General features: G+C 44.6%; 3 protein-coding genes across 3 annotated transcripts in view; 2 read left to right on the forward strand and 1 right to left on the reverse strand.

The window, feature by feature from the left end:
• The window catches only part of LOC128727423 (TGF-beta receptor type-1), a 63,363-nt gene extending 58,147 nt beyond the window's left edge, over nt 1-5,216 (forward strand). The window contains exons 5-8 of the mRNA XM_053821333.1: nt 3,825-4,058; nt 4,144-4,377; nt 4,463-4,986; nt 5,055-5,216. Coding sequence (XP_053677308.1) covers nt 3,825-4,058; nt 4,144-4,377; nt 4,463-4,986; nt 5,055-5,216 — 1,154 coding nt within the window. The remainder of the gene's footprint in view (nt 1-3,824; nt 4,059-4,143; nt 4,378-4,462; nt 4,987-5,054) is intronic.
• An 8,413-nt stretch (nt 5,217-13,629) lies between these two features.
• On the forward strand, nt 13,630-17,155 carry LOC128723987 (gamma-butyrobetaine dioxygenase; the record flags this gene model as incomplete). The annotated part of the gene is given in 4 exon segments (XM_053817752.1): nt 13,630-13,702; nt 14,578-15,373; nt 16,018-16,335; nt 16,402-17,155. Coding segments are annotated over 4 exon segments (1,497 nt in total), but the record flags the coding sequence as incomplete, so codon positions are not given.
• A 1,303-nt stretch (nt 17,156-18,458) lies between these two features.
• LOC128723988 (uncharacterized) overlaps nt 18,459-18,762 on the reverse strand; it is a 119,175-nt gene continuing 118,871 nt past the window's right edge. Inside the window, exon 13 of the mRNA XM_053817753.1 lies at nt 18,459-18,722. Coding sequence (XP_053673728.1) covers nt 18,459-18,722 — 264 coding nt within the window. The remainder of the gene's footprint in view (nt 18,723-18,762) is intronic.

An 18,762-nucleotide genomic window follows, 5' to 3' on the forward strand; every position in this document is an offset into this window, starting at 1 on the left:
TTTTTCCCCGAAGTCCCAAGGATGCCACGGGGAGAAAATGAGACTGATGGAGGAAACAATACGAACCCAGGTCGACGTAAACCCCAGCAGACATCAATCACGAGTCATCTAGCATGAACAAACATACTGACATATGGACTTGCCCTCGGTTCGTGTTTTTCCAGCCGTTATGGCCACTGGGAGGTGTTTTTCTCTCACCAAACCCCGGGAAGATTTTCTTCCGTCGATTTTCTTTCTGCTTCTTGGTCGGAAATGTCGCTTATGTTACATCAACCTAGGGCTCTACTCGCATGCTGCAGGAGCTGTGTTTGTGGCACCTAACAAAGCTGAGAGATCGCAGAACGCAGATAATCAGGCTCATGAGCCAGATGATGATTAATAGTAAGTGCGTATGGGTGTAAGCCTTTCTAGGATGGCTCATATAAATCGCTGTCATCGTCGTCACGGGTGAAGCGAGATTTCATCCGAAGATGAAGCATTGTGCGTTCTCAGTCACAATCCAATCTCACACCATTTCCAGCTGCCTGCTGACACAATTTTAACTAACAGCTTTCGTTCACCAAAACCTAAGCCCTACCGTGGAAAACGATCGACCAGAGAACGTTACCAAAAGCGTACTTCATCAAACAAGCCGAATAGTATATCCCTCTTTCGGAAACGAGAGAGTATCGCTAGGCCGAAAACATAGACACACCCGAACAAATCGAACAAAAGCGGAAAAGGGCAAACTAATTCTGACCTCTGCTCGAATATGCTAATGAGGCTTACGAAACTAATAGTCTGTTCACAAGAAAGGCACTTCATTTCTTCTACTTTTCGTTGTTTTTCGCGCTCGCTGTGGAAGAGCGAGAAAAGAGGCACGAGAGTAAGTTTTCCTTACTGGGCAGAGGATAAATGAGGCACACAAAAAATCGCTTGGTGAAATCTCAGACGGCCATAAAGCGTACATCTTCATTCGAGAAGGTAATTGGTCGGGCTGTTCTGGTCCGGTCCGTTCAGCACCCGCGGGTGCGTGCCTGAAGGTTTCCCTCCATTCGAAAGCTTTTACGCAAAGGCTGATGAAATCGACCGAGAACACGAGGAACATAGTGCCTTGGTGTTGCGAGTGCCGCACAATCGTTTGGGTTCTACACTCGAAAGCATGTAGTTTATGTGAGTTCGATATACTAGTTTTGAGTTAGATTCGTTTTTTTTTTATACGGAAAGAGCTGTGTTTCTCAATAATTGTATTTTGTGCATATTGAGTAATGAAATCTAATAGGCTAAATCTTTAAAATGCATGTACAAACTGTAGTTGCACAACTATATGCTTTTTAAATGCAGAAAATTCCACACAAAGCCCTAAGATTTTTGAGTTGTTTTTGTGTATTATTTATGTAAATATCATACGATATAATACCGTTCATATAACATTGATGTACAAAATTTCACTTGGCTGTAGATATTATTTTCTTACAGGCATGCATTGTATCTTTGATTGAAACTATTCTAGATCTGAATCTGTTCTATGCTGGGCATGGTATTCGGTTCTATTTGTTTCTTTTATCTCTTACTCCTCTCTTTCGTTCCCGTTGGGTTATTTATGCCATTTCGCTCCGCTTATTTACGCGCTTCGCGTAGCAAGGAAGCAATGGCGGAAAGATCGAAAATATATGTATAGGAAAATTTGCTTTCATAGCTATCCGAGGAAAACCTTATGTTGTTTATGCACGCTTCGTTTTATTAGTTTATATGTGGCTTGCTTTTATTTTGCTGCTTTCGCTTCGGTCGCTGCTCTCTCGTCGTCGTCGTCGTCAGCAGGGCCGCTTTTCGCACGCTGCGACGATGTTAACTTTCCGGCCCCATCCATGCATGCTTGGGCAGTAAAAATAAGATGCTGAATAAATATTAAACCCACCATCACCACGAGCTCTTGGGCAGAACGAATGGCTTCTCGAGGCCGAGGAGCGATAATCCTGCTATCCTGCTCGCTCGTACGATACCGATTCGTACCACTTGCATTCTGAATGATTTTTCGTAAAATTTCTCCCTCTAAAGGAAACTGCTCGTTCGTACCAGTTTGATACAGCCGGGGAGAGGCTTGAACTATCTAAATAACTACAATGGCTCAAGTCTACGTAGGGTGAGACCCATGAAAAAGTCGCTAAAAGTACGCGCAATGAGATTGGAACATTAGTTGCATTTCTACATCTTCTTTTAATTTTCTTCGATCATTTAGTGTATGATTCACTGTGTCACATACTTATGTCGCTAGTGATGAGGATTCTACTCCTTCATATTTTCCGGTAATCACCGCTACCGCCCAAAATTGCTGTAACTTGTGCCCAATTTGGGAGCTGAAATCTCCCACACGAAAAACCGAAAACCCCAGCCACACGTTGTTCCTTTCCGCTAATGTATATTTTTCCATTTAACACTAAGTTTGTTTGTCGTCTTAAACCACTCAGTGCATGCTACGGGAAAGAGCGTAGTAAAAGAAAACCCCCAACGTGCCAAATGAAGTACTCGGTTGTGGCCGGTGAGGCTTCGGTTGTCATAATGCAAGAGCTCTGCACCAAGAGGGTGTGGTGCAATTCAGCTAGTAGCTCAGAGAGACCCCCACGTCTAAAGTGCGTCGTCGGGAAAGTGGATATAATTTTCCACCCGAGCGACCCATTTTCTCTGCTGCGTTCGCATGTGGTTCTTTTTTTTGCCTCCTTCACCGCTGTTTTGGCTGTAGTTTCTTTGAACAACAGCAAAAAAATCCTTTTATTCCGAGGGTTGCCCAACCCGCCGGGGGCGTATTTTTTTTGTGTTTACTATTATCGGCTTATGCATGTTGCTTTTTTGCCTACTCGCCAAAAACTATTGCTTCTTGGCGAGATCCAATAACGCTGCCTTGACGAGAGAGGGCTTCTATATGTGCATGCGAGGAAAAAAGGATGTGCGAATTTGCCTGATGCGCCTGTGTGTATGTAGGTTTGTGTGTGTGTGTGTGTGAGAGAGAGAGAGAGGGAGCGAGTTTATGTACGTGTGCCACTAACCGCTGGGTGTATAATTTCGGTGATGGTGGTTATCGTCCTCGTCGTCGTCATGGTCGTTGTCGTCGTCGTAAAAACACGTGAATAATACTAATCCGCTTGTTTCCTTCCTTGCCTGATGGGTTTAGTTTTTATTTTAACGCTTCACTAACTTCGAATAGGATTTGCACAACTTTCGCCTGTCGCCTGTTTGTGCTTGCACCCTCTAGTACTCTGCACTAGCTGTTTGCTTCAAACCGGTAATTTTCCTAGCTGTATGTTTATATGTGGCTTTAAGTTAGTCTGTTTGCCTTTGTGTGTGTGTGCATTTTTGTGTCCTAATAACTTGTATCTTCTAGGTGCAGGCTCACAAGGGTTCGGAAATGTGTTCATAATTTTTCTAGCGTCCCACAATGCGGCTAGAAAAGTTATCGGACCGAACGTACGTACGTACGGTCGCTCTTCTGCACCCCTTATGATTCTGCCCAGACGAACGGAAAGCGTACAAGTTTTAGCTATCCCACAACCACCTGCCCGCCGGCTACAGAGGCGATGGCGATTAAAACGATTTTCTACTGCCGTTCCTTCCGAAATGAATGAAGTGTTATGATATTTTTACCCCCGCAAGCGAGAGGTGGTGTTGGAGCACTTTCTAATCAAACTTTTTCCATTTCCGATTCCGGGTGCCCGTCGCACGGTTACATCACTCGACAATAATCGCTATCGGTTTTGCATTTTGTCCACCATAACTCGCGACCGAAAATGACATTTCTTACCAAAACGAAACCCGCAAAATTCGTCTTCCACGCACGTGTCAAACCACAGCACCGGAGGCTGAAAAATGGCCGCTGATTGAAATGTCGATGATCGCGCTGTTCGTCTTCATGACGATTGTAGTCGTAACGGCGATTTACTTCTTCTTCGGGCGGCGCAAACGGAACAGCGGTGCTCGCCAGATCTTACCGGAGGATTCGGTTTGCGGTGCTAGCTACCCGATCCTTAACGGGCACGCCACCATACAGGATTTCATCGAGATGACCACATCCGGATCGGGCTCAGGTAAGGACGTTTTGTACTGATGAGCTAGCTGTGGGTGTGCTTGAGCGGTTTTTAATTGGATGGTGTGCTTGTTTCCTTCTTCTAGCTGGACTTCCACTTCTGGTACAGCGCTCGATCGCCCGCCAGATACAGCTGGTCGAGGTGATTGGTAAGGGACGCTTCGGTGAGGTGTGGGGTGGCAGATGGCGCGGAGAGAACGTTGCCGTAAAGATCTTCTCAAGCCGCGAAGAGTGCTCCTGGTTCCGGGAGGCTGAAATCTACCAGACCATAATGCTGCGTCACGAGAACATTCTCGGTTTCATCGCTGCAGACAACAAAGGTAATGTTGCGGAATGCGTACGCAGGAGGGAGTAATTGGAAAGGACATTTGAGACATTTGACTTTTTTTGCTACCCCCGCCACAGACAATGGTACATGGACACAGTTGTGGCTGGTGACAGACTACCACGAGAAGGGCTCACTATTCGACTTTCTCACGGCACGTTGCGTCGATCCGGAAACGATGCTTGAGATGGCGTACTCGATCGCGACGGGGCTGGCGCATCTGCACATGGACATCGTCGGAACGCGTGGCAAACCTGCGATTGCGCATCGTGATTTGAAATCGAAAAACATTTTGGTAAAATCGAACCTCACCTGCTGTATCGGTGATCTTGGGCTGGCGGTGCGGCACATCGTCGCAACCGATACGGTGGACATCCCGTCGACTCATCGCGTCGGTACCAAGCGCTATATGGCCCCGGAGGTGCTGGACGAAACGATCAACGTGTACCAGTTCGATTCGTTCAAACGAGCGGACGTGTACGCGCTCGGACTCGTCCTGTGGGAAATCGCGCGACGGTGTAACGTCGACGGGATCTACGACGAGTACCAGCTGCCTTTCTACGACGTCGTGCAGCCAGATCCTACCATCGAGGAGATGCGAAAGGTGCGTAAAGCTGTTCACATTTTCGCATCGAATTGTGCTTCTCATGCTTTGCGTGTCTCCATTCACAGGTAGTCTGCGTGGATCAGCAACGACCTAGCATACCCAGCCGGTGGGTAGCCTGCGAAACGCTGCATGTGATCTCGAAGGTGATGAAGGAGTGCTGGTATCAGCATTCGGCGGCGCGCTTGTCAGCCCTCAGGATCAAGAAAACGTTGGCGAATTTGCGCTAAACGTCACCGTCGGTGTACGGTGGTTCGTTGCGGCTCTGCTTGACGACGAAACGATTGCACCGCGCAGGCATGCAACAAAGCTGTTTTTAACGTACTATTTAACATTCATCTCTCAGAGAGCATGGGAAAGAAAACGAATACAACAACAACAAAATCGAACGACGAGGAGCAGTGAGAAACCATATAGGGACAGAGTGAAAACAAACACAGCTATGTAACTAAATCCATTTTTACTTATAAGTCCTTTTAGTTTGGTAAGATGTGTGGGAAATTAGTGACGTATGTTTCTTATAGCAAGTAAGTCAAAAAGTGTAAAGTGGTTGCGTGTGTGATGATGCGTGGAAGCGCTTGAATGAATGGAGGGGAATGTCAGCACGTGTGCTAGCGCATATGAATATGGGAGGGAAATTTAGAGAGGCATATTGCCACACTATATATACACCTGATTGCAGGAAAGAATGCAGCGTTACCGCAGCGGAGGCACACATTGCGTGCGTTATGTAAGTAACTTTCTTCCCTGTGTCGTCGCCATCTTTGGATCGTGGAGAAATTATTACGAATTAATTTTGTGTACCATTCAGCGAAGCAAACACTCGTGTGGCAAGGAAGCAACCCGATATGCGTAAGGTTCATTAAACGGGAAAGCATGTGTAAATTTGAGTTCTTCGGAAGCAACGGAAACAGTAGTAACATATACCCTCATGCGCGGATAACAAAAGAAAACATGAAACAAACGGAATAACAACAGCATCAAAGACTAGAAACATATCCACTTTATTATTTTGTTTTTACAAAACAGCCAACCTCCGTAAAACAACCAATGATACACAGGTACATAAGTAAACAAACAATATAAAATTTGTGCGCCGGATGCAAACGATCTGAACTGGCTGTGCAGTAATTGTCAGCCATGGTCGACAAGCTGACACAAGTAAAAATATAATCGGCTAATTAGATGAAAGTAACGGCAACAAGGAATATTGAACTAAACAAAGACAACACTTCAATACCTCCAGTTTTATTTTAATAAAAAAACATCCACCAGGATCAGAACGAGATAAAGTTACAAAATTCTATGACAGACGGAGTAGAAAAGGAAAATTGAATGAAATAATATTCTGACATTGTCTTGAATGCCTTGAAAGCAATTTGGTGCATTTTGGTGAATTATCTACAAATGGGTATTCATTTTTATAAGGTTTTTGTGAAACTAACTATGCACTGTATTTTCTTGAGAAAGTCAAGAATTTGTTTAAAATTTTTCTTCTATGTGGTTTTTGTTTGTGTTTTTTTTTTCATCGAACATTCAATCAATTGATGGCCGCGGTTGACGTTATTGGTTTGATTTATGTTGGATGGTATTTTCAACGCTTTTCATTATCTGGCTAGAGAAGGTATCACATTGAGTCATATTGAAGCATTTTATGGCTGATGATGGTAACAAATACAGAATGAAGGTTTGATGTTGAACGAAAGATGCGTGTAGAGGGTTATAGAAGAGTCATTGCAGGAATTATGTATCTCGGAAAAGTTTACTTAGGTACGAAGCGCAGACAACATTTACCATATGTCAACAAATTTAAACAAAACCGAAACATTACCTGTATCGATTGCTTCCACAAAACATGAATACACACAACAAGTTAAATGAAGACGAAGAAGAATGCACAAAACAAAAAAAAAGACAAGTTATAACACAAATAATGCAATATAACTGAATAGAATACTTTGGGAAGGGTGTATAAAAGAAACAAAACTAACTCTGCTGCACGAAAGCTAACTTTCCAAACTGAAGGATTCGCGGCAAACAAAAACAAATAAGAAGTATTGCGTTCGGCCCAGTTGCCCATACGTTTCAGGTACATGCCTATGTGGTGTAAACGATATAGAAGTTCATAATGCAACATGATACTGCCGTAATAGAAACTGCAAACTATCAATCCAGAAGCACACGTACATATGAAATAAGCGGAGGTTGAAGAATGTGAAAGTGTCAACAAAGAATGGGAAAGGTGTTGCGTTGAATGTTTGCAAATGCACTGAAAATGTTATTACATTCTTCCCGTTTCGTTCAGGTTCTTCAGTTCAAATGTAATAGATAAGCATCTGCCTGTACACAGAGGACAAACTTTACTAGATTGAACAAAGGCTAACACAAATGAAATCCTTGCATAAACCTCAACCGTCGGTGCGATATTTCTTGATCACAATTCATGGAAAACGAGGTAAACTTGCATAACAACTTGATACACAGGAACGGGCAAAAACAATAGCATTAGAGAGGGAAATTCAGACCAAGAACAATCAAACCGTTTGCCAAACATTCTTCCAAATCAACAACATGAACCCTCCCTATCCAAACACAACTCCTGCCATCAGCTATTTAGGTAGACTCACAGAGGGAGTAGTACGAGTGAATGGTTTGTTTTACTTGTTCTGTCAAAGACAGTTTAAATGAAGCACTTACCTTCCCAAACTCCTGGATGCAGGAGAAGGATGAATGATAAGCCGGATATCGAAATGGAGCGCTGAATGGGATTCAGTGATACAGTCTAGCACATCTGAGATTGTTTTCAAATGCCCCGACTACTGATAATTACTAATCAGAGAGCATGAATGATTTTTTGTAACCGGTGTAACAAGGTACAATGAACGAGCAGTAGATCAGAACCAATGCGCAAACTATCATTACAATGCAAACTAGAATGAAGCATGAAGAGTGGTAATTGTAGGAAGACAATTCGAGATCGATGGATTTAAATCGTAAGGCAAAGAAAGAGGAAAAAAGAACGAATGTGCGAAGAAAAGATCTAGGAAGTTAGAGAAAGAGCTGAAGAAGATACGAGAAGGAGATCATGATCGTTAAGGAAGGCTTGGAACTGACGTAAAGTGAGCATCTGTGAACATATTTATCTATCTAATATTATCACTATACACAGGCGGTAAATTTACTCACATGATTCCATTAATTTTGATTCTATAGCATATTGTTTAATGTATCCTCTTCTAACATATATATCAATCACTCTCACTGGTAGTCACACATTCGTACGTTGTAGATGGTGCATATATTTAATTAGTAGCTCTACATCTCCCTAGTTATTTTTTATACAAACCTTCACACCAAATATGTTCGGAACCAGCGTGTCCTACTTCGATCGTATTGCCGTGAATTGTATATGCCACATCCATTGCGAACTGGTCTATGATCTGCACGTTTGAAGCTACCTCCAGATGTACGAAACATAAAGCGTGCACCAAAAGGCTAATAGTTTTCTTTTTCTTGTCTTTCTATTAAACCACACGATTGTCGATTTGCAGTGGAAAGTTTATGATTTTGTTACGAGACAAACTCTTGTAGTGAGTTTTACTTTTGCGTCTATGTTTCTGTAAACTTTTTTTTTCTATCTTTCGATTGTGTACTGATATTCTCAATATCGATTTAGAATGTGTTTTTTTTCTTTTGTTGAGGAGCCTTTCACCGATCGGTACAAAGCAGTAGTTCAAATAGATGTTGGTGTGTGATAGCAATATTCAAATGTTGAACGACGACGGGGAAAAATGATGCAGAAAAACTGTTAACGATTGTGCGATCGAAGGCCACGATTCCGGCTGTGGTAGAACACAATTGCGCAATCTCGAAGATGTGTGGACTTGGCTGCGTTCCGAACTCCGATTAGTATAAAACACTTTATCTGCAAAACAAGAACAAACCAACCTGCAATAGTATTAGGTGTGAAGAACACCGCCACTTACCAATAGAGCAACCACGATACTTCCACACATTACCATACACTACCAACAACGCCATAGCCAAACAAACTGGAGCAAAACCGACAAACAGTTTAATTTTACCATGCAATTCACCGCAAATGAAAGTGTGATCAATTTTCCATTTATTTTATTATAATTTTTTTTTTTAATTTAAATGCTTTAGTCTTTTCATCATACATAGTTATAACACTACTCCTCTGATACTTAGCCACTACTTAGTAGCTATTTTCTGTGCCGTGGATCGCTGCGGTTAACCGGTGTACCAGTGGAATGCAGTTTATGTAGTTTTGGGAAGTTGTTTTCATTAATGTGCTATTAATGAATTCATCAATAATCCCGAGACTAGCCTTTCCACTCAATCACAACTGATTTTAAGTTATGTTTTGAGTTTTAGTAACCCCAGTTTGTACTAATGGACAAAGTGCTGCGCATAATGCGCAACTTCGTTACACATACATAGCTGCTAGGTAGATGTCCATAGTGATCGTGGCACGATGATCTTGTAACATTTACAAGAAATGCAATATTGTGATTGAGTAATTACGTTTGATTCCGTTACAAATCGTCCTTTAGTTGATATTTCGATTCGATGCAGTTAGACCTGAAGTGGGCAAAAACTACAAATTTCACGTCTCGTGGCGAACGAACTATGCGTGAGACATCTTAGTTCAGCAAGCGAATCTGAACTTGAAGAAGGATTATGAATGGTAGGACGGTAGGCTGAATGGACGAGCTCCACAGCGCAAACAGACCTGATGTTCACTAAATGTTCTAAACGATTGTATGTTGTAAGTGAAGCAGCGTGAGCGTAGAGAAAGCAAACAGAAGGCGATTGAATAATGTGAGTAATAAAGCAGTTTTCATATTCGATGTAACGGGGCGGAGCATTGTTGGTTGGAGGAATTGAGCGAGTATGGATCTCCTACGAAGGCAAACGCAAAACAAAACTAAATGAAACCTAATGCATTGTGACTAGTGTTCCCTCTTCCATGCCCTCCGTCTCCCTTTCCCCCCAGAGCATCTAAACCGTTATAACCGAGAGGAGAAGGAAAAAAAAAACTACAAACAAATCTAACTTAACGAAACAAAAACAAAACAGACATACAAACAAACAAGCAAAAACAAAACAGTCATGGGTAGGTGTAATGAGTGTAATACGAGTAAGGCACAAAACATAGGAGAAAGTGAGGCGGAGGAAAATACAAAGGGAATCATACAAATAGTGACGGTAAGCGAAGCGAGAAAGTCAAAGAACAAACTAACAAAGTTATTAAAAGTAAGAGACATTTTGATGGGCAAAGGTTGAATCAGAAACTCTGAATTATTGAATTTACCTAAGAGAGATGAGGAAATGAGGAAAGAATTCTATCGCTATGCAATTTAAAAATACCCATTGCGTTGCTAAATTTGCTAACAAACAGAGAGAGAGAGAGAGAACGAGAGATAGAAAGCTAGAGCGGCCGTACGAAAGAACAATTTGAGTTAGGAACTTGCTGATGGAAGCTTGCCCGTGTGAGAGATCGTAATTCCTATCTATTTGTCATCGTTTACGGATCTACCGAAGAGAAGCGGGGCGCTGCTGTTGATGCAAAACGCCGTCATTCAGTTCGCCGGTAAATCGAAAACAGTTTGCTCAAATTTAGGCGTCATTCTAAGGGGAAAAGAATGCAACAACATGCACCCATCGTAACCATTAGCGCATCTAATGCTAGATGTGCACAAGCTAGAACGAAGTGTGAAGGATCACTCAGCCAGTGGCTATCCGGTGACATTAGATTTACCCCGTTTGATTCGGTTCACAAATTTTCCGGTTCATTTGTTCCTCGTGTAGCGTGTAGCCAACAGCAATAGCAATAGACGAAATAGCCAACAGTAATACCTCGAATATATACGATCCTTTGAGCATCGGTTTTTATGTATTCCTCTCCTGTCGTGTCCTATCGTCGCGTGCCATGAGACGTACCAGCCGCCCTGTATTTGTCACTCACGTGTAAGTTTAAGATGTGCAGCGCTCGTCTAGCAGCAAAAAGGATTGCGATGGCGTAACCGCAGAAAGCCTACCTTCCGAAGAACGCTCCGGTGAGAGAGAGAGAGAGAGAGAGATTCGCTGGGTAGACAATGTCCTTAACGAAGATCATCTAACATCATCTCGATTGGAAGATGGCGAACGATGTCCAATATTTTGTTTTACATGTAAGAAAACTCGCAGTGCAGACGTGCGTGTCCTGCACGCGCTGCCTTATTCCTGGTGAGTCCCCTAAGTTAGTGTAAGCATTTCCTCCAAGCTGGATCCTTACGCACCTGAGCGGTGTAAAGCATCGGATCGTATTTATAGCAAAGCGGTGCTGCAAGTGCGTCCTGTTTCTGTTTTATATACGTTTGGATGCGAACGTCACACACCACACGATGGTAGGCAAAAGGTAGCTGGTGTAGTAGACGAGTAGGTAGGCTAGCAGGGAACGTCGATTATAATTTTCTACCTCATTTATTTCGTAATTAACGCCGGTAACGCGTTCTTGGGAATGCTGCCACGCGGACGTCGACGATCGACAGCGGTAGAGTTAAGGAGCACACTCCCATCTACGCACACTTATAAATATTCATATCATCATTCACGCCGTAGTCAGCTAGTAAGTTATGCATGTTTCACGAAGGCAGGAAGATCCATTCCATTTGTTTCTTCGCGTCCGAAGATTCGTTCGAGATTTGATCTTTTTCCACACGTTCTATTTTCATCCTTTTTGCGTTGCCGTTTCAACACACAGGGAACGCGCGTGTCCGGTTTACGTTTGGGGGAAGGGAAAACTATGAAAGAAGTGAAAAGGATGCGTTTAAAGCGATTAAAAAGCGTTAACAAAACGAGAGCACAAGCTGAGAGAGTATCCATTTCTTGCCACGTAGCTGCTTTTCATGTTCATTTTCTTCATGCGAACGCGAACCAGCACCAGGCGAACAGAGTAAAATTTAAATTACCATTCTTGCATCGAACGGGTAACAAAAGCAAACGACTATTGCATAAAGGAAGCAAACATTGTGATTAGATCCGGAAGCCGGTAGCACCGTGCATGAAAACGCGAATTTTGGCAACAAACAAAAAAAAAACAAAACCCAACCAAGGAATATTCGAGCATAGCTGAAGCGAACGAGACTGGCGTAAAAAAGTTTGGGTATAAACAAAAATTGGACTGCAGAATAGCTGAAAGCTATGTTCTAGAGCGTAAGGCAAAGTACTGAACGAAAAAGGGGTTATTTGGTGAATTAAATTGAAAAGAAAACGCAAACAGACGATCGCTGAGAATTACTTTGCGAAGCAAAATTAAACATTACTTAGACAGGCTTCTTCTGCTTCACGATTGGCGCTACCGCTGCGATGGACTTATTCTTATCGCACCCACGTCTTTCGGGGTTTGTTTGACTTACTTTTGCTCTAAGCGTGTTTTACTATTTTTTTACCCCATGAGCCGCGTCGTACGTCGACGACGGAAAACGGATGCTTGAGATAATGCGCAGATGAAGCACACAAGAAGGAGAGGATAGAATTGAACAGGAGAGCGAAATCTTCACCCAATTTACGGTTTGAATTCCTTCCACTGATTCATTGACTACATGAACGATTAGTTAGTTGCGGTTTGCACGTGATCGCACGCGGGTGATAGCAAGTAAGCCGAGTAGAAACGAGAGTAGCCAGGCAGGCGGAAAACGGACGCTCCCCGAGCGGGAAAGCGAACGCGGGCGATGGCTCCTGGCATTTTTTTTTTGGTTGTTTGATTGTTTGTTTCCAACGGAGCACCCGATTCACGCTACCCTGTTTGTGTCTCTATCATTATACGGTTAATATTATAATTACGGATATTATTATTACTGTCATTATTACGGCATAATTATTGCATACCACCACTCAGACTATTACTGAACCACATACTATATTATTGTCATGGTTATTCTAATTATTATAATCCCTTCTACATTAGGCACGCCACATGTGCAAAACACACTCGCAAAACTAACGCGCTCACGCGTGGTGCGGTGCGAGAAAAGCATAGACAAGGGATCGAAATCTGTACACACACACTTCAAACACTGTCTAGTGTCTAGTGGGGCCGGGGTCAGGGATCTGTCCGCGTGGAGTAATACGGGGATATAGATGAGCAGTGAACCGTACCGAACCTAGTCGGTTAGCAGGGGGTTTATGGGTAAGGGTATGCGAGTAAAACGTAGCATTAACTGTGGAAGGCAGAAGCAGAAGAAGCAGAAAACAGAACACGATAAACACGATAAGCATAATTATGAAACAACTAATGTGAAGGTGGTGGGAAAACCGCGACTCCATCACCTCGTCGGTACACAACGGTTTGTGAGAGGAAGGGGAAGTGTACCGAACAATATTAGGTATTGGTCCTTTTTTTTTCTTTTCCGTTCTTCCTCTCAACACAACACACCCTCCCCCTCTTCTAAACAACCCCCCCACAAACACACACACACACTCCAGCGCGTCACGCAGTAAAAAGCAAGCATGTAAAGAGTAACAAATATACAGCACCATAGAGCGCCCGCGCGAGAGGTGACGAAGAGAAGAGATAAATATTAACATTAAAACAAGAAGAAGAAGAAGAAGAAAAAAACAACACAAAAACGTAATTTAAGAAGAAAAAAAAACATAAGTTAATGGGAGAGGATAGGAAACAAAGCACGAGGAAAACAAAGCAGAGCAGGTAACAGTTGAGAAAAACAAAAACAAATTCAAGCTAAGCAAAGCGTTACACGAAATACAAACAAAAAGTTAGAGCGGCATAAAAACAAACAGCAACAACAACAAGAATAAGTAAGGGAAGGCGAAACTACAGACCCAGAGAGGATTAAGGATAATGATGACTCAACATTAAGAAGAAAATGAAAGGGAGAGAAAGCGTGTAAGTGGGAATGTGGAAAAAAAAAACAGAAACCGTGATCGATTATTGTCTTTTTGTAACAAAAAATGATAAAAAAATGTGGAACATCCAGCCTGCTTTGGTGTGCTTTATTCGTTTTTCTTTTCAGTGGCTATCCGAATGAAGGTGTAGGAGGAGGGCTTTTCTCAACTCGAGCAGAGTTTATCTCGCCGGCAACAGCGGTTGATCTTGGGTACAGCAAGGACAACGGCTAAATGGGTATTATCTCGTGGGCAGTTTGTTGGAATAAAAGCGCTAGATAAGCGTCGTGATGGCGGTGTTCAACTGCTGGCCGTTGCGTTGAGAAAAGCGACGAACTCTACGACTGGTGGACTCTCGGTGGATTCAGCAGGCGAGATTACACAGTGTTCCGAATACCCTGACACTCTAGCACCTTGGCACGGTTTGGTTCAGTCGTCGGGAATCGCTCGTGCTTGCTGCACACGTCCGTCGTTATCAGAAGTCCTCGGTGTTCCCGATAATACCGCGAGCTAAGTGACGTTGTTTTTGTGCAATCGTTTGAGCTCCTCAAACCCCCACATGAAGAAAGTTAAACGCTAACTAAAAGTGAATGAAAGAAAGAAGAGTTTCCTTTGGTGATTTTCCGATCGGTTGTTTTACTACCCCCTCAAACGTCATGTCGTTTGCTCGTTGCCTAGCAACCCTTAGCCGACGCCAAAGGGGGTTGCTTTTGCACTCAATTCAACCGACCATCGCTGCACCATGTGGTGGTTTTAAATTTAGCCACTTTACGTCCCTTGTCCGCCGTACCTTCACCAGTTCCGGTTCGCATCGCAGCGCGACGTCTCTCGATGAAAAAGCCGCCCAGCACCATCCGGGGACAAAGGTTGACCGCCGGTTTGAGGCCGGTTCGTTCGCGTCATCATCGCCTCAGATAAGCGAGGCCTACCTCGCGGAAGGAAACCGCGTGGTGTTGTGCGTGACGGAGGCGCCCGGTGGCGTCACGGAACGGTTCGAATTTCCCGCCGTTTGGCTTCGCGATAACTGCCAATGTGAACGGTGTTTTCATCGAGGCTCATCCAGCCGGGTGTTGGACTGGGAGCGGTTCGAGGTGGACAGGGTTGTGGTGGGGGAGGTGAACCCCTCCGAGGGTGGCCAGAAGCTGCAGGTCCTGTGGAACGAGGACAGGAACGATCATCGGTCGGTGTACGATGTTCGGTGGCTTTTAGGACGCAGCTTCCGGGAGCAGGACACTCGAGCGTACCTGCGGGAATGGTACCGCCCGGAACCGACCGTTTGGGGTGCGGCCGGGTTTAGGGAGGTGTTGCGGGAGTTTCCCTTCGAGGGGGTGTTGCAGGACGATGCCGTGTTGCGGCAATGGATCGAAGCGTTGATCGCGTACGGCGTGGTCATGATCAAGGGCGCTCCATTAACCGAAAACGAGTGCCGCCGGTTGGCTAATCGAGTGGGTTTCATCCGAAAAACGCATTACGGGTAAGTGCATTTGATACGCAAAAAAAAATCCCCATAAAAAACGCTCCAAAACACGCGTAAAATGCTAAATGCGCATAAGCGTAAGCGCATATATATGCAAATCGCGAAACAGCGCCCCCTAAACGCACTGCGGGACTTTCACGCAACTTTGCGACGCCGTCCGACGGCGGCTTGAACGCAAGAATGCCGTCGCCGAAAGTTGAAAATTTTTGGTTGCCGCAACGCGTTATTTCACTAGGCGAGCAGGATTCCGAGGAGGTTACCAGTTGCTGCGCTGGTACTCGCTAGTGCGGTAGGTCTGGGTCACCGTGCGACGGAGATGGCGCTAGTGCCGGCAACGGTGTCGTGCCGCTCGCACGTCCGCGCATCCGTAAGAGTGAGCGAGCAAACCGGTGTTTTCAATGCAAAGGTGTCGAACATACGGTTCGCACGTCAAGGGTGTCGAGCTGTATTTCATTTTTGCGTTATTTAATTTTATTACCAATAACGAATATTTTCTTTCATATCATAACGCGAGTTAATAATTGAATATACGTTCGGTTTTATGTTTGCACAATCCATACAGGATGTTAATCTTTATTTTCAACCAATGTTCAGCTTGATTTATTGTACGTTTCTTTCCACACACACACGCATCACCCAAGGGAGGAATTTATCGTGAAGGCCAAAGAGGGTACGAGCAACGTGGCCTACCTCTCCACACCTCTCCAGATGCACACGGATCTCCCCTACTACGATTACAAGCCCGGCTGCAATCTGCTGCACTGTCTGGTGCAATCGACCGATCCCTCCGGTGGTGGCGAGAATCTTCTCGCGGATGGGTTTTACGTGGCGGAACAGCTCCGTCGACATCATCCGGATGACTTCCGGTTGCTGTCTGAAACCCTCGTCGATTGGAGCGATGTCGGTGCGGAAGATGAAGCCGGCGCGTTTCACAGCATTTACCGGGCACCGGTCATTTGGTAGGTGCGGTGATTCAGTTCCTTCTTCCTTCTTGCTGAGAGCGGGGTTTCCCTTTTCATTGGCAGCATCGGACGCGACGGACGATTGGAACGGATTAATCACAGCGTGCCACAGCGAGACAGCCGCTTTAGTGTCCCCATCGACCGGGTGGAACCGTGGTACCGGGCCATGCAGCGTTTCGTCACCGTGCTGCACCAGGAAGCGGTCCGCTTCAAAACGACCCCGGGTGACATCCTGACGTTCAGCAACGTACGCATGATCCACGGACGAACCGGATACACCGACACGACTGGCAACACGCGCCACATCGTCGGTGCTTATCTCGATTGGGACGAGATCTACTCAAAGCTGCGCGTTCTCAAACGCCTGTCCTAACCCTCAACCGACACCATTAACTCCACACGAACGCCACGCGAAGGATTACAGTTTTACATACGTTTAATGATAGCTCGGCATTTCATCGTGTTTCATCGTCATCGCCATCGTTTCATCGCTTACGCATTAAGATATTCGAATAGTAAGTAAACAAAGGGCGTCACATTCAGCGCTACACTGCATTGCACACTCGGGGCGGCCGTCTCACACGACGGGCTCCCCCGTTTTCTGGTTCGCTCGTAGGAATAGCTTGCAATTGCTGGACGCTTTCACTCGATCTTCAAACGATCTTCGCGCGCATTCTTAACTAATTTCTAAATCCGGAGCGCTAAGGAAACCACCGTCGAGAGGGGTTGAAACAAAACAAACTCGCTAAATACGATCCCCCTGCTGGAAGGGGACTCAGAGGAGCTATATCTATATGTATATGTATATGTTTATAAAACTAGCATCCCTAGCATAGCTGGTGCCGTTTGTTTTTCAGCACGACGCACGATTAGTTTCGATAAAATCACATTCTCTTTTCTCCTGTTCTTGCTGTTTTTTTTTTCTTTTTCGTTTGTTTCATTCCCTTGGTTGCCTTCTTTCGGCAGGCTTTCTGATATTATCGTAACACAGTAAGAGGGGGGTGGGCAACGAAAAACACTTATTTGCGGATGTAAGCGCTTTTTCGCGCGCTATACTATGTAGCACGTAGGACGCATCTTTCCATTAGTAGCTTTTCCACCATGTAAGGAGGAATTTTCGTGCCTCATTTAAACCTATTCGACCGTTTGGCCATTCTCTACTTCGGTTAGAATGGAAGGCTACATACTTCGCTAGTTTTTACACACCTTATACGGGAAGCCAGAACGGGGAGTATATAAATGTACGCACGAGTGCATTACTTAACGCTTTGTAAAAGGGCCAATTATAATAATAAAGAAAAGAAAAAAAAGAAACACTAATAATCACACGACTGGGCGAAATAAAATACTAAATCGACATGCACAACGTATGCTATCTTCCCCCTATCTCTCTCTCTCTCTCTCTCTATCTCTCTGCTCGCACTAAAACAATACTACCCGATGGGTGGGAGTGGAAAGAAGGGTTGCGCATTGAAACAAAAGGCAAATAAAAAAGCAGTTAAACAAAAAATGATAAGCATTTGGCAACAGCTGGTGGTGTGAAGAAGGGGACGGGGAATGGAAAGCGGTGCAACACTCTTTGAATTTCAACTTCTGTCCGTTGAAATGCAAGAACTTGATCTTGACCAGGGGTCAGGTAGCTCAGGGTCAGGGTCAGGGATTCAGGAATTCTTGGGTAGATGCTAGCGAAGCAATGCGCGGCAGTAGCGTAGGGGTAGTTTACCAATTTGAGGATTATTATTGGTTTAAAAAAAAATATATATATAAAGATGTATATGTATATATGCTTGAAAACAAACTAACTTTTTCTTGTGCCTATGCAACTACAGGAAGAAACACAATAACTCAAAAGTACTAGTACCCTAGCAAACACTCGCCCTTCGGCCAGTCATCGTTGACTAATGTACATGATCGCTTCTCGACTACGTCACCCGATCGATCGCTCTGCTGCCTGTGTGCCTGTTGCCCTACTTCCAAAAGCCTACTATACAAAATGCCGATACGTGCCGGGTGTGCCGGCACACGTACATCCGGAATTTCCCTTCAAGGGACCGCCGCCTTAAAAGTACGCATTTAACAGCCAAAAATAATGTTGCGCGATCTCGCCCTTCCGCCACTCGCTAGCACTCGCTCTGCACCAGTGTGTCCTTCAGCGCGGCCAGCTGCTCCTCGCCGAGCTTAATCTTGTCCGCGATCTCGCGCGAATCGACGATCAGCTTCGCCTTCATGTTGATGAAGTAATCGTAATCGGCGTACTCCTCGATCGTGAGCGTTTGCTCGAGGATGCGCGCGATCGTCGCCCCACGCCGATCGATGTCGTCCTTCAGCTGTTTCGCCTCCTCGAGCTGCTCCAGCAGTCGCTCCCGTTTCGCCTCCAGGATCTTCTAAAAGCAAAATAAGAGCAAATGAGCCTTTTCTGTTGGG

The sequence above is a fragment of the Anopheles nili genome, chromosome 3, assembly GCF_943737925.1.
Source record: "Anopheles nili chromosome 3, idAnoNiliSN_F5_01, whole genome shotgun sequence".
In the NCBI taxonomy this organism is placed as follows: domain Eukaryota; kingdom Metazoa; phylum Arthropoda; class Insecta; order Diptera; family Culicidae; genus Anopheles; species Anopheles nili.